General features: G+C 38.1%; 1 protein-coding gene across 1 annotated transcript in view; it reads left to right on the top strand.

The window, feature by feature from the left end:
- FSHR (follicle stimulating hormone receptor) overlaps window positions 1-14,251 on the top strand; it is an 82,415-nt gene that overhangs the window by 24,894 nt on the left and 43,270 nt on the right. The window contains exon 2 of the mRNA XM_063391209.1: window positions 4,592-4,663. Within this exon, the coding sequence (XP_063247279.1) occupies window positions 4,592-4,663 (72 nt within the window). The remainder of the gene's footprint in view (window positions 1-4,591; window positions 4,664-14,251) is intronic.

Here is a 14,251-nt window from a genome sequence, read left to right as displayed (position 1 = left end):
AAAATGTTCTTCAAAATCCTATCACATTTATTTATTTGGAAACAAAGTGGGTGATTTAGCATTATGGTCACTGAATCTTTTTGGCTTTTTATTTTATTTTCCTTTGGTGTTTAAGTTATAAAGTTTATAGTATCTGCATGATATAGTTCATTTTAACGTCAAGAATTTGCAATTTACATGAGGCAGGGAAGATAATTCTACAATGCACACACTTTTCTGATTAACTGTGTGTGACTTAAGTAGATCTAAGAAATGAGTTTTAAAGAGTGTTTTGAAAGACCTACATTCAGCCAGGCTTTATGATGCAGCAATCGTTTTATTTTTTTTAACCAGTCTAGTTTTTGATAATCAGTGCAGTTCTTTGTTGTGCAAGGTTATTGCCAGTGGCAGGCTTTTTCCAAGGAAGGGGGCTGGGAGGAGGGGACACCAAAGCAGTGTGAGAGCAAGTTCTGGTGGAAAATTTATGCCAAAGAGCACCTTAATAATTGTTCAAGAAAAACTTGAGCAACCAGGGTCTGAAAATCCATTTGATGAATATGTAAAATACACCATTCTGAACACAAATGGCTAACCTCACAAACACAGGGCAGTTACTTTGACTTCACAGATTTCCTTTGCATTTTTTTTCAGAGACAATTAGCAGAAATGACCTGCATAGGTCCACTTTTATTATCTTTTAATTTAACAAGTCTTTTTTAATCACCCATACCTTAAGCATCAGATATTTGAATAATGACATCCAGTCCTCCATCCTTTCATGGTGAGGTCAATCTCTTTTCTATCACTGGAATCATATGGGGCTGGATGAGAGAACATTAATTTTTCTGAGGATTTTTTTTTCCTTCATATCTTACGCTGTGCCTGTCTGAACTACTTCAGCCGAAGAAGACTCTATTTTAAGAAAAGATCAATAAATCTCTTCACAACTGGAAATGTTAGAGGGTTATTCAGGAACATTTTAGCAGTACCTGCTAATTTCTGTTCCTTGCATCATGTCCTCTTTAGGCTTTGAGATTAATTTGTTACAATGATACTTCTGTGATACTGTATAGACACAGCCATAGAGAAACAAGATGCATTTGTGTTGTTTGTTCTTCACAGTGGCATAAAGTGCAAGTCATCTGTGGTCAGTGGCTTCATAACAACCAAGACACCACTGTTTTAAACAATCAGGTTTAGATGTCCCTATACAAATAAGCAAATCTGTAGGAGGTGGTTCTGTCCTTGTCCTGACAGGTTTGGCTTTAAGTAGCAACATTTTTAGTAACTTCACAATAGAGGAGTTTACTCACACCCATTCATAAGACAAACGAAAATGATTTAATAAAGAGATATATTAAACAATTTAAAATGAAAAATGGAAAAAATCTGGGGGAATTTTGCATGTTCAGTCCAGAGAAATATAGAAAGTATTAGTGTGATAGTAAAACTGGAGCAGATGTCTTCAGTTCCTACTAATAAATTCCTCAAGAATCACTTTTAACAGATATTTAAGTCAGGATTTAGAAATGTCTTAGGGATATCATGGCATGTATTGAAGCAATGGGCCAGACTTGAATCTATCCTTTTACATAGTGACTAACAACAGTTAATACTGCCATTTTTCTATTCCCTGATATGTGTATTGCCTTCACACAATGCAGTGACCATCTGGGGCTTGTTTCCTTTTTCCATGCTTCCTGCTGTGTCATTTCTTAAGTTTTTGGTGGCTCCAACACTGGAATCCTTCTAGGACTTCCTCATGTCTTGTGTTGGGCACCTGGCTCTGGGTTTTCAATTTCACACCATTCATTGAATTTTTAGGCCTTTCAGTGCTTTCCTTGCTGGTGCCTAAGTGCCAACATGAATTTTTAGGACTAAATACTGCATCTCTCTCTTAAGTACATGTTTTTTTAAGGAAAGCTTTTCTTTACTTGCTTCTCTTGACATGAAGCATGCTTGAGCAAAGGTGGGCTGTATTCATTTATTTGACCCTAAAATAGTGCCAGAAACAAAACCTAGGAAATGTTTCCATTTATTTTCTCCATGTACCTCAGAAAGGATTGGTACTGAACAGCCAGTATCTCATGTTAAGTACAGATTGATTCTTGGAGACTAATTGCTGAGATTTATTGACAGTAGAGAATTTGGCTGGTTATAATAGATTATATTCATTATACAGTTGATAACTCAGTGAATAGCTGTTTCTAATTTTCACTGTTAGTTATGCCTTAAAGTCTGGCTTTCTGTAGCTCACTCAAAGATGTTTAAAAACAATTAACCTTATTTTTTTTTAAGTGGAATATGAGATTTCAGCTATTAAACATCAATTCTGTTTTAACTACTTCAGGACATTAGACACATGCATTCTGAATTCTGGCACCTTATTAACACAGGAAATCAGGATCTTCAACAAAGAAACTCAAGGTCTGATTTTTAGTTCTATGCAGATGTGGCTTTTCTCATATTGGTAACCCCATCTATGAATGAGGTTCCCTTCTTTTCATTCTTTTCTGTATCAAACTGTAATTTCTTGTTGTGGTGAAGCACACACAGGCCAGTGTTTAATTAAAAATTAATGTCCGAATGACATTCTCCTGAAGAGAGAGGATTCATTTTAGCACACAACCATAAAAAAATGATAGGTGGCTTTTCAGACAAAGCCCTTTCTCTTGGGCTCAGAAATTAGGCGTGCATTTCTACAAAGCAGAGTTTGAGAGAGATTTCAAATCAGATCAAAGTTAAAGGGTTTCCTGATGGTTCAGCTTTGTAGCGCTAAGCCTGCTGGGCGTTCTGCAAGGATCCATTGTACCCAGCCACTCTGAAAGCCCAGCCACAGCTTTGCATGCATTACACCAGCCCTGTTCTCAGTCAGGTTTTACAAATTGCCTAATCCAGGTTAGGCTTTTTCTGGAAGCTCTTTTATCCTTCTAACATTTGCATAATCATCTCAATACTGTAATTCTTGTGTGACAGTGTGTTGAAGCTCTTTCTGATTTACATTAATGATAGTACAAGAATAATGAAATACCAAACTGACTTCATCGTCTTTCACGACTGAGAATACCATAAATTTCAATTTTAAAAGAAGTGTGAGACCAAGTTCACTCCTAGTGTAATCATTATGGCATCTCTAGAACTAGGTGAGGTGTACATTGACTTTTTCCTGCTTAAGTAAATATTAACTCATGAGGGGATAGATTCAAGTAAAGACCTACATTTAAAAAATATGAAACTTGTCACATTGGTACTCTGACAGAATAATAGTTTTTTTCCCCTAAAATTTTGATTAAAATATGATAATGTCCCATGAAAATTCTCAGCTAATCATCTGAAATAAAACATAGATGAGGATTGCATGAATACTTTATGTGAATGGTAAGGAAGTAAGTCTCTAGTTTTGAGGCATTATGTTAAAATTTGCAGGACTGCAAAGCAGGTAATAGCAGGCTGAGTTCCCATTTCTGTCCTCCTGTAGACCTTACAATGAGCATCTGAGCTGAAAGGTGATCCCAAAGAGCCATGCAAAACCAGTTCTGAGATGATAAAAATTAGGAGTGGTCTGGCAGATATGTTCTGTGAAAAAGAAACAAGAGACAAATTCATTTCTATTTCCATGGAAAAATAGGCTAAGAAACTGAATTACGGGGTGTGATGTATGTATGTATGTAATGGGTTCATGTATGTAACATGGTTGAGTGGGTTTTTTTAAAAGAAAAAAAAATTATAACAACTGTCTGTCAATGCAACCAATATTAGCTGATGCTTTGTGATGAGCAGGCCATGTTAGTATATGCATTTTTTCCTGCTAGCTTCTTATCAATGATTAAATGTGTGAAAGACAACAGTCATGCAGATGACAACTTATTTCTCTGAGGAGTAGTAGAAACCCTATTTGCTGAGTTCCATCAGAAGTTTTCTAGTTCTTTTTTGTTTGTTGCAATTAAAGGAGATGACTCCAGGTTAACAAAAAGGCTTGCATGATATTTCAAATGAGGTTTCTTCATAAAGTGTATTCTGTGACCTTTAAAAATGATAAAAATGTTGTCGTGGTGCACGTGTGATCAAATATTCCAAAGTCCCAATTTTGTAGCACATTATGAGCTAATTAGGAGACTGTGAGAAGCCATAAAATTATTAAAGTTGCAATGATTGGACACAGTAACTGACTCCTTAAATTATCTGTGCAGCATGTTAAGGAATTTTCCTGCATGAGCATGGATGGATCACTTTACAGCCTTGAGTAAGCACTTCATCCCAGTCTGGCTCCACAGGGTTGCTTCACCCTGTGCTTGAGCATCACTCAAAAGAGTAGTTGAGAAAGATGCTGTTCCCTCTCAGCAAACAGAGAGCTGCAAGTCTGAGTTTCTTCCTGAAGCAAGCAAGGAAATGTCACTTACCAGTGGACACTTTTTCCCCTGAAGAGCCCCAGTGCTGTGCTGTAATTTTCAATGTTAAATCTGTGTTTAGATGCCAAAGCCTTCAGCCCAGAGACCATCCTTGTGCCTTTGAGAAAGGCCTCTCCTGTGCTGCAAGGCTACTGCGTAAATAATCAGTAAAATTTACTGCGTAAATGAATAGTAAATAATCACCCCATTTTCTCTATTTTCAGGAGATTTGTCCTCACCAAGATAAGAGCCATTCCCAAAGGAGCTTTCGCAGGACTTGTTGACCTAGAGAAAATGTATGTATTGTGTCAATATTTATCAGGAAACAACTATTTTACTCCAAGCAGCACTTTCTGATTGCAGCTCCTATTACAGCCTGTGAGCAAGTCCCTGTCACTGAGCTTCATATAGTTTTATCTTTCTGTTTAAAGAAAAAATGGAATGCTTTTTTATTGACACCTTCCAGAACAATGTTGTCATAAATACATTTTCATATCACCAATCGAGCAGTCTTCAGTCAAAGGGCTGGTTGAGCATGGAGTGTCATTGTAGTTAATAAATATAGTGCCATAGCAGAAGATCACAGGAAACTCATCATTTCTTGAGTTTTGGAGTGGAACAGTGGAAAGATTAGGGAGGAAAGAATTCCTGTTAATAATAGGTCAACTAATTCTCTTTTCAGTAATGAATAAATAAGATTGTTTTGTGCAGGTTCTGAGGCAGCTGGCAGAATGTGTAAGTTTCTTATGGGTGATAGATCCAAAAATCTTAGTACACAAAGAGTGTAAGCAGCTCATTTCTGTGAATTTTAATGATCAGCCTGGAGATGCAATTACGAGCACCTTTGATGAACAGATGTATCTTGCATTCATTAGTATGCTATTGTGGAGGAATTGCAGCTCCACCACTAGAAGGGAGAAAACCCTTAGGAATATGTTTCCTACTTCTCTTCAACAACAGAAAATCTATGGCTTAGCTGGTGCTAGCACCAGAAATTATAACACTCACTGTCCAACCTGAACTACTCTGCCTCATGTATGATCTTTTCTGAAATATTTCATATATTGGCAAATCACATTTTGCTTAGAAACAGAACAGCACTTGCACCCTGACAGGAGAGGTTCACAAACAGGCTGTTTACCTGAGAGCAGTCTGAGTGGGAGTAGGGAAATGTACTTAAAATGCAGTACCTTTTTCAGTGCTGTGTGTGTCATGGCAAAACTCCAAAGGACATTTCTCTGCATCATTTCTACCCTTCTCCCTTGTACTCGTGCATGAGTAAGGGATTTAGCAACAAGGTGGTGAGGGTTCATTTCAGCATAGTCTTTATGGAAAGTCACTGAGCACTTTGGATTGTGAAGTGGGTTGCAAAGTGCATTGTGAACTGCTTCTGTTATCTTTAATTACTCAGAAACCATATGTCAGATGTGTATGAAGGCATTGAATGGGATGTTTCTAAGTGGTGATTTATTGTTAACCAAAAGAAATAATATATGGAAATGGACTCAGTTTGAAAATACATCTATCTACTAGTAGTACATGGAGGAGAAATGGGGACAGTCAGTTTATAGCAAAACATCCTTGAAAATAAAAGTGTGATAAATATGTAAATGAGACCAATCAACATCAACAAAACTGTGGTATTTGCAGATGATATAGCAAACAGATAAAATGTGAAATAGCTCACAAATCCTAAACCTAACCCATAAAACATTCATCAGAAATATTCATGATAATGCAGGGACAAAAAAAGTGGGAAATCAAATAATGGATTTGCATATAAAAACACAGCCCTTGTATGAAAGCCTTTTTACTCTTGCAAGATCATGCACAAGAAAGAAAGATTAAGCAAACTGTAGCCTATTTAAGGAAAACAGCTATTAATAATGTGATACCTCCATATGGTAAAATGTGGATGGCCTGATGTATACAAATGAGACACTTCAATGTAGTGTGTGTGTGCTCCCCTAGAACTTGAGTAGGCTAAAAATGAACAGTGACAATACTTCCTGAATGTGTTACTGAAGAAAAACAGTATCTTCTGCAGTCCAGCATAGCTGTACTCGTGATTTTCATCACTAACACATCATTCCTAAGTGTGTTTCTGAGAACAGGGTAGGTGCTAAAGCCCAGGATTTGGAGGGAAATGGTGGTCTTTGGAGTCATCCATAGGGGATGAAGCAGTTGATTACAAGTTGGAAAGGTGATGGTTAGAGGCTGTCTTGGGCACAGCAGACTTTGGCCTGTTTAAGATACTGGTTCAGAGAGTCCTTTGGGAAAGAGTCCTTAATAACAAAGACATTCACGCAGGCTGGACGTACTTCAAGGAGGAGATCTGAAAGGCACAGAAGCAGTGTCCTTATGTGCTGAAAGATGAGCTATCTGGGAGGAAGACCAACCTGGCTAACACGGATCTTACACAGGAACCCAGGGAAAAAAATAGAGTGTATGACTTTTGGAAAGGTCAGGCAACTCAGGAGGAATGCAAGGATGTCATTAGGTCATGTAGACAGAAAATTAGAAAGCCAAAAGCTCAGATAGAATTCAATCTGACCTCTGCTGTCAAAGGTTATGAAAGAGTTTTATAAATATATGTACTACGAAAGGGCCAAGGAAATCCTCAGTGGACCCAGGGGGAATCACTGGTACCAAAGATGAGGAAAACACTGAGGTACCTAGTGCTGTCTTTGCCTCAGCCTTTAACAGAAAGACTGGTTGTCCTCAGAACACCTCCTGAAAGGAGATTGTAGCCAGGTGGGGCTTGGACTCTTCTCCCAGGCAAAAAGGACAAGAAGAAATGGCCTCAAGCTGTGCCGGGGGAGGTCAAGGTTGGACCAGGGAGAATTTCAGAATTTCTAGAAAGGGTTTTAAGGCATTGGAACAGGCTGCCCATGGAAGTAGTGGAGTCAACATCCCTGAAGGTGTTAAAGAAACAACTGGACATCACAGGTTTACTTGACATGGTGGTGATGTTTGGTCAAAGGTTGGATTTGAGGATTTTGGAGGTCTCAGTAATCATTGAGGGACTCTTCCAACTCAGAATAAATATCCTGTGAAATATCTGTATTTTCCAACCGTAGTGATTCTATGATTCTAGGTTAAATCAGAGATGAGTCCTCCCTAAAAATCCTAACTCTGTTATATTTCCCTTCAAAGTGAATGATGGCTTTTGAATTTTCTGGTTTTCAAAGAAAAATAATTCCTTGATATTTTTCTGCTTTTGCTATGCATTTTAGTATCTTCCCAAACGTTCAAACTACTGAGACCTTTAAATAGATGTATTTTGCCAGAAAATGTCACTTTTCAGTCAGAGTATCCAGACAAGGTCTCATTTGTTTTCTATTTGGACTGTCCAAGGACTTTCCAGAATGGACACTTATGACAATGATTCATAATGGAAAAACTAGTGTGACTTGGAAATGTTGGCATGGAGGTGTTGATCTGACCTCCCTGGTGAAGCTTCAGTTTTACTTACCAAGACAAAATCTTTTGGGTTTCATCTGATTTTTTCTTTTTTAAATTTGGGAATATTATCATTGGAATACTCGTGCCTTTTTTTTTTTCTTTGAAAGAATGAGAGACCATTTGAACCATTTTCTAGTTTGTCATTATCTTCTCAACCATCTAAAATTCCTTCAGTTGCTGACAAAACATGAAATCGCAGTTCTGCAGACTGTTCTATGGTGCAACAATTTTCCTGAAGTATGTTCTGGGAGAAGGATCTTTTCTTCTTAAATAAAATGTTTAAATTTATGAAATAAACTTCTGGGCTCTAATTATCAGAAGCTTCTCTTACTAAACATGCAACTTGAATTTTCCTACAGAAAACTCTTTCAGAATCCCACAGGTCTGAAGAACAGCCTTGCCATCTTGTTGCCAGCAGCTCTCCGACTTCTGCACAATTCTGACTTTGTGTTAATTTAGCAATAGGTGTTCAGGAAAACAGATGGGTTATTTTTGTTACATGTTTAGTCTACTCCTAGGTCTTATTCACCTGGAACGTGGCAGTTCTTCTGGACTTCTGCTTAACCAACTTGTTTACACTCCTAGAACTAATTAACCCTCCAGTTACTAAATTAAAAAGCTGTCCCATGCAGGCACATAGCTGGCAAAATCAATCTGACATGCTCTGTAGCAGCTATGTCATCCTCAACCTGCACAGAAAGAGCTTAATTTGGAGTAGAGACAGCTAGGAGCAACAATAAGTCTCTGTTCTTCTGTTGCTGAGTTTCCTGCTGTTACTATGAGGTGGCAAAGTAGATTTATGAATCTTGATCTAACAAGGCCTGATTTGGGCATCATATTTATAGGAAGTTTGGTCTGATTATGTTACCCTGTGCAAGCAAAGGAGGCTTCACGTCTGTTCCCTGAGGCACAATCCCCTTGAAAATTCATCATCAGTTATTTGTTCTTTTTGAAGGGTTTAAGCTAAAACATGATGCTTTGGTTCATCATTTGCTCCCAAGCCCAGCCTGTGTGCAGCCTAAGGAAATTCAGCTGTGAGGATGAAGTACTTCTTGAACTAGAAGATGTCACAGAGGAAAAGAAAAAAAATAACTGTCCCTGTTTTTATTTTGGAGTAATTGGAGGGAGGCATTTCTTTAACAGATGCTGGCAAAGACACATTGTAAGAGCATGAGCCATGGTATGGATAACAGAGCTTGATGAGCTAAACCCTTAAGGAGCTCTGGAGAAAGCTAAAGTTTTAGGGTTGATGGAATCCATCAGAGCTGACACACCTGGAAACAAAAGTTTTCTGTCTGTGGAAGACAGCAGCTATCTACTGCTTTCTCACAAATTTGTAGATAAAAATAGCCCTGAATCATGTATTTACTCAACTACTTAGTGCATTTAAGATTTCCTGGTTTTCTCTTTGTTGAGACTGTGGATCCAGTGATAGTTCCTAAGGACAGATGCTGCTGCTCTGTGACGTAGATACACAAGCACCAGCTTATTTCGTGAACAACAACCAACCTGATGCTAAGATCTATCCTGTTTGCCCTGTAGGCTAAAAGGCCAGTCACACTTTTCCTTGGCTCAGTTAGATCACACTGAGTTACCTTTTATGTTTTATCTACACTCAGAGGAGTTACTTGCGGACAATGGAGACAAGAAGACAGAATTTTGAACCAAGGGGTGTCTCTCTTTCTGTGGCTAGGGAAGGACCAGAATTCTTGGCTTGGCTGCAAGTCTCACCTAGAGTATTTGGCAGAATGTGAAGACTTCACTTTCTTTAACAACTATAACAACCTGGCAAATCGATGCATTCACCATCCACACGTTCTTCAGCAGTAGCTGTCAGGCTGCCTGGGCTAGCAAGTGGCTAGCCCATCCCATGTGCTCCTAAAATCAGTGTCATTAGGCTCCTGCACATGACTGTGTGACACTTTTCAGCTTAGAGCCCAAAGACATGGGAGGGAAGGGGGGAGGCAGGAATCACGGGATCACCTAAGGACAAGCAGTCTGTGTCTTCTGCTACCAAGAAAGCTGTTCAGCATTTCACAGTTTCTCCAGTTTTTCTTGTATTGTGTGCTGCCTCATTTGACATGCAAAAGACTGGGCTTAAATAAGTTCATTAAAGCTATTTTGGGAAAATGGTTATGATTCAGTGTAGCCAAAGCATCTAGGCAGCAGTTGCTTTCTACCTTTCGTTGTATCATTTGGATTAACCTGCTATTTATTTTTTTGCAAGCAGAAAAATACGGAATTTTAGGATCTACTGTGATATATAAGTTAAACAATGCTTATAAACATGCTTATAAAAGTATTTATTTACATCCCTAAGGTGAAAGAGGTACTCAGACCATTCTGTGTACCAAAATACATACTGAATAAGGTAAAAGTCATCCTTTGGTAGTAAATAAATAATTGGTAGTCATCCTTTGGTAGTAAATACTCCAGGGTATATTCTCAAGATGCAACTGTATGGATATTAAATTCTAATTTACATTATAGGAACTTCTGTGTAACTTTCTGCATCTTAAGAGCAGGCCGTGAAAATAAGTATGCTACTTAATGCATGTAAATTAGTCTATGCATTTTCTCTCGGGGAACAGAGGACTACTGTTCAGAAACATTAAGGCAAGTAACCAGCAGAGGCAAAGAAATTTAAAATTCAGGCTGTTATCCCGAAGAATAAATGTTTGAACGGGGCCATTACTGCGGTGTGAGGCTTTCCCTACAGCCCTGGCCAAGTCAGCAGGCTGCTGGTCAGGCAGGGAGCAATCACAGAGGCTTCCTGGCTCCTGCAGCTGGACTTGCAGGTCCCAGCTGTGCCCACCCCAGCTGACAGCGTGTGTTTGTTGGTGATCAGCGGGTTGGAACTGGGCTTTTCTTCAGTGCAGGGGTTGGTGGCACTTCAGGCCTCCGATCCAACACCAAAATCATGTAAGAAATCTTGTCCTCTGCCAGGCGTGCGTTTGACAGCCTGCCAGCAGCCACGGTGTGCCAGTCTTGTTTTGTCCCCTTTGGGAGGGTTCCCACACAGGGGATGTGGCAGGCAGGCACAGGAGCTTCTCCTGGGGCCCTGTGTCCCACATGGCCGAGGAGCCAGGTGGAGCTGGGCCTGGTGCTGCTGTCTGTCCATGTGGCCATGAACTGTCCGGACATTTCTTCTTATTTTGGCTTGAGAGCACATGATGAACCAAAGCATTATGTTTCAGCTTTAACCGTTCAAAAAGAACAAATAACTGATGATGAATTTTCAAGGGGATTGTGCCTCAGGGAACAGACGTGAAACCTCTTTTGCTTGCACAGGGTAACATAATCAGACCAAATTTCCTATAAATATGATGCCCAAATCAGACAAATGCAAAATCTCCTTCTTATTCTGCTTTTCCCTGCCAAAGCTTATCTGTGGAAGAGATCTTCCACTTGCAGTTGCTGTTGTCATCTCTTGAACAATTACAAAAACTGGAGGAGAAATTTATTATCCATGTCAGTTACTCACTGCTGGTGTCAAAGAGCAGAGAGTTAATTACAGTTTTGCTACATTTCAGGGAAAGATAATCAGATCTCAGTCTTTTGCTAATGCTTGGGTGAAACAAAATTACAAATAAGGTAAAAACCTTCAGAAGAAGAAGCTAGGAAATGCAAAATCAATTAATAGTGTCCATATCAACATTTTCTAAATATTCTATTCAAAAAGTCCCAGAAAAACACGAATATTTGCATATTTTAATTGAAACACATCAGAGCACAAGAAAGAAATATTTCATAATTCTTTCTATGTGGTTTAGTATCTTGATGCTTGCTTTCTTTGATAAAATAAATATAGAAAGAAAATACATTTTGTCATTACTTGCTTTTGTTGAGCAAGAATGAGCTTTGTAGTAATGAACTGTTAGCAGAATCTTTATTTATTAACTGCACTGGTGTGAAGCCAGCACTAAAGACTGAAGTATTTAATGGAAGAATCATCTTGCACATCATTTCAGGTCCCTGTTTTACAGCTGTCTAGACAGAGGGAGGGGGGAAAAAAGGGAACCAACTTGTCTGAATGTATGCTAAATGCTTTAATGCCTCTCCCCAGTGACATACTGTTCAGATTACCTGAATTCATAAAACATGAAACATGGGCAAATGCTTGTGGGAGTTCCCACTCTGTTTTAAGAGGAAACTTTGATCTGATGTTCTTCTGCCTTTCTCCATGCTAACAAAACAGATAAAACTAAGTGCATGCTAAATTCTGATAGCCTTTTTGCATGTATAAGTGTAGGCTCTCAAGAAGCCTCATTCATCCAGTATAAGATTTAAGGGTGAAATGCACAGTTCTTAAAGAAGTTCTCAGCACAGCAGTCAAAAGAAAAAAAAATCACCTCTGTAATTGAAAATGTTGTGAATTATCAATTTTTTTTTTTCTCAATTAGTAAAATTATTTCTCAGTTGGCTTGCCCTGCTCTTAGACTGTTTTCTGGGCTTCTCCTGCCATTACTGGAGCAAGAAGCTGTGCCAGATGGGCTGGAGGTTCAGCATCACACGGAGATATTTCCTTCTTCTGGGTCACTAAGTTTTGGAAGGCAGCCCTAGTCCCGGTCCTTGCGTTAGAGGCATGAAGCTGATTATTGTGTCTGGCAAACCTAGCGAGAGCCTCAGAATTGATGGTCATCCTGTGGTGCAAAATTAATCCCATAATCTTTCTTCTTTTCTCCCGTGGGTATGGTCACTATGTGCTGAGGAGGCTATATCTGCTTTCTGGCCAGCTTTTTGACATTTATCTCAGGTACTTTTGGGTGGGTTTTTTGTTCCAAGAGGGAGGGATGGATGCTGGCAAAATCAAAAATTTTTCCTCAGAATCTGTCACTTCTTCAGTTTTCATCTCTTTCCTCCAGAAGATTCACTCTATTTAGAAATAAAGGAAGTTTCAAGTTGTATTTTATTATGAGATTCATATGCTTTCAAGAATAAATGACCATCTAAGTGACTTTGTAAATATAAAAATATGTATTTGCTAATTAACACAAAAAAAATCCTTAAGGGGTCTCAGTGGTATATTTATTAGATTTATTTGCATATACCATGGAACTAAGAACTCAGAACTGCTGGTTCTATTTACATTTTACATTTTCATATATAATTCATCACTCAAACATGGTAAAATACATGGTTTTTCTCATGTGATGTATCAGAATATTGTCCTGAATTAAATAATTATCTTTTTCTGGATTAAATCAGTATATTCATTCTAATATCCCTAAATAATTTTGGAAAAAATGTTGCCTTTTGTATGTTAGTTACATATGAACTCCCAAATTTCTCAATAGAATTCAGAATTAAAATGTACTGATGTGAAAACAGAACTGTAAATACAAAATTAATTTTTTTAAGAAAAAAAGAAAAAATTAGTTATTTTCTAACTATAAAAAAAGGGGTTTATAGGATTTTTTCTATTAATCTAGTTGAGTGTATTGTAACTGTACCAGTGAGTGAATGAAAAAGGTGTGACCTCCTTGAAATTGTGCCCAATTTGCTCTAAATGAGAGCAAATAAATATTGCCTCAATATTTATTGTTGCCACTACTAAATATTGTTTGTAGAAAGAAGTCTGGCACCAGATTGGAAATGGCTATTCAATTTCAGGAGGATTTCAGGAACACCTTCCCATATTAATTTTATTCAGCTTTTCTGTTTATTTAGGAATAATGCTAGTGGAATTGACATGTTGCAATGAAGAAGTGTTTCCCATAGCTATACAAATGCTGATACAACCCTCAGTATTTATGGAAAACAAATGTGGAGATGAAGTCAAGACATTTATTTTCTAAGCAGGAGATGTTGATTCTCTGACAACATTATATTGCAGTCTTTATTTTTATTATTCTGAATGACTGATGTGGATTTAATCATTAGTTTAATGGCTCCTTTGCTCAGTGGAGAGGCAACTGAGCATTTTATCATTATTAGTGAGCTGCATTTTGATTTTTCTATCAAAGGCTCTGCTGGCCCTAATTCATCCCAGGTGTAAAACCAGAGATTCATTTTGCCCATTGTTTGTTTTGTGACCAAGCCAAGAACAATTTGCTAACAAAACACTGTGAATATTTGTTTTGATTTCTAGAGCAGGAACCTGGTTTGGATGAAGACTTCCATATATGTGTGCAATTCTTTAAAAATAAGTAAGAGTGGTGTACTTTTTGTGACTAAACTACTCATCACCTGGCAGAATATATGTACGTTTATACCTAAATACATGCATGTGTGCTGGTGTATACATAGAGAGTAGTCTGGCAAACATTTAAATTGCTAGGATTTAGAATGGTAGACAGATACTAAGCCACAAAGTATTTTGAATGCTTGGGGAGCTAATACCACTGATGGAAATTACAAATGGTTGTGAGAGAAATGCAGAAAGCTGGAGAACTCTCGATGTCTGTAAGTTTTCCAGA

The sequence above is a fragment of the Prinia subflava genome, chromosome 2 (assembly GCF_021018805.1).
Source record: "Prinia subflava isolate CZ2003 ecotype Zambia chromosome 2, Cam_Psub_1.2, whole genome shotgun sequence".
Taxonomy (NCBI): domain Eukaryota; kingdom Metazoa; phylum Chordata; class Aves; order Passeriformes; family Cisticolidae; genus Prinia; species Prinia subflava.
The sequence above is the reverse complement of the archived record's forward strand: the minus strand, read 5'-3'. Positions and strand labels throughout refer to the sequence as shown.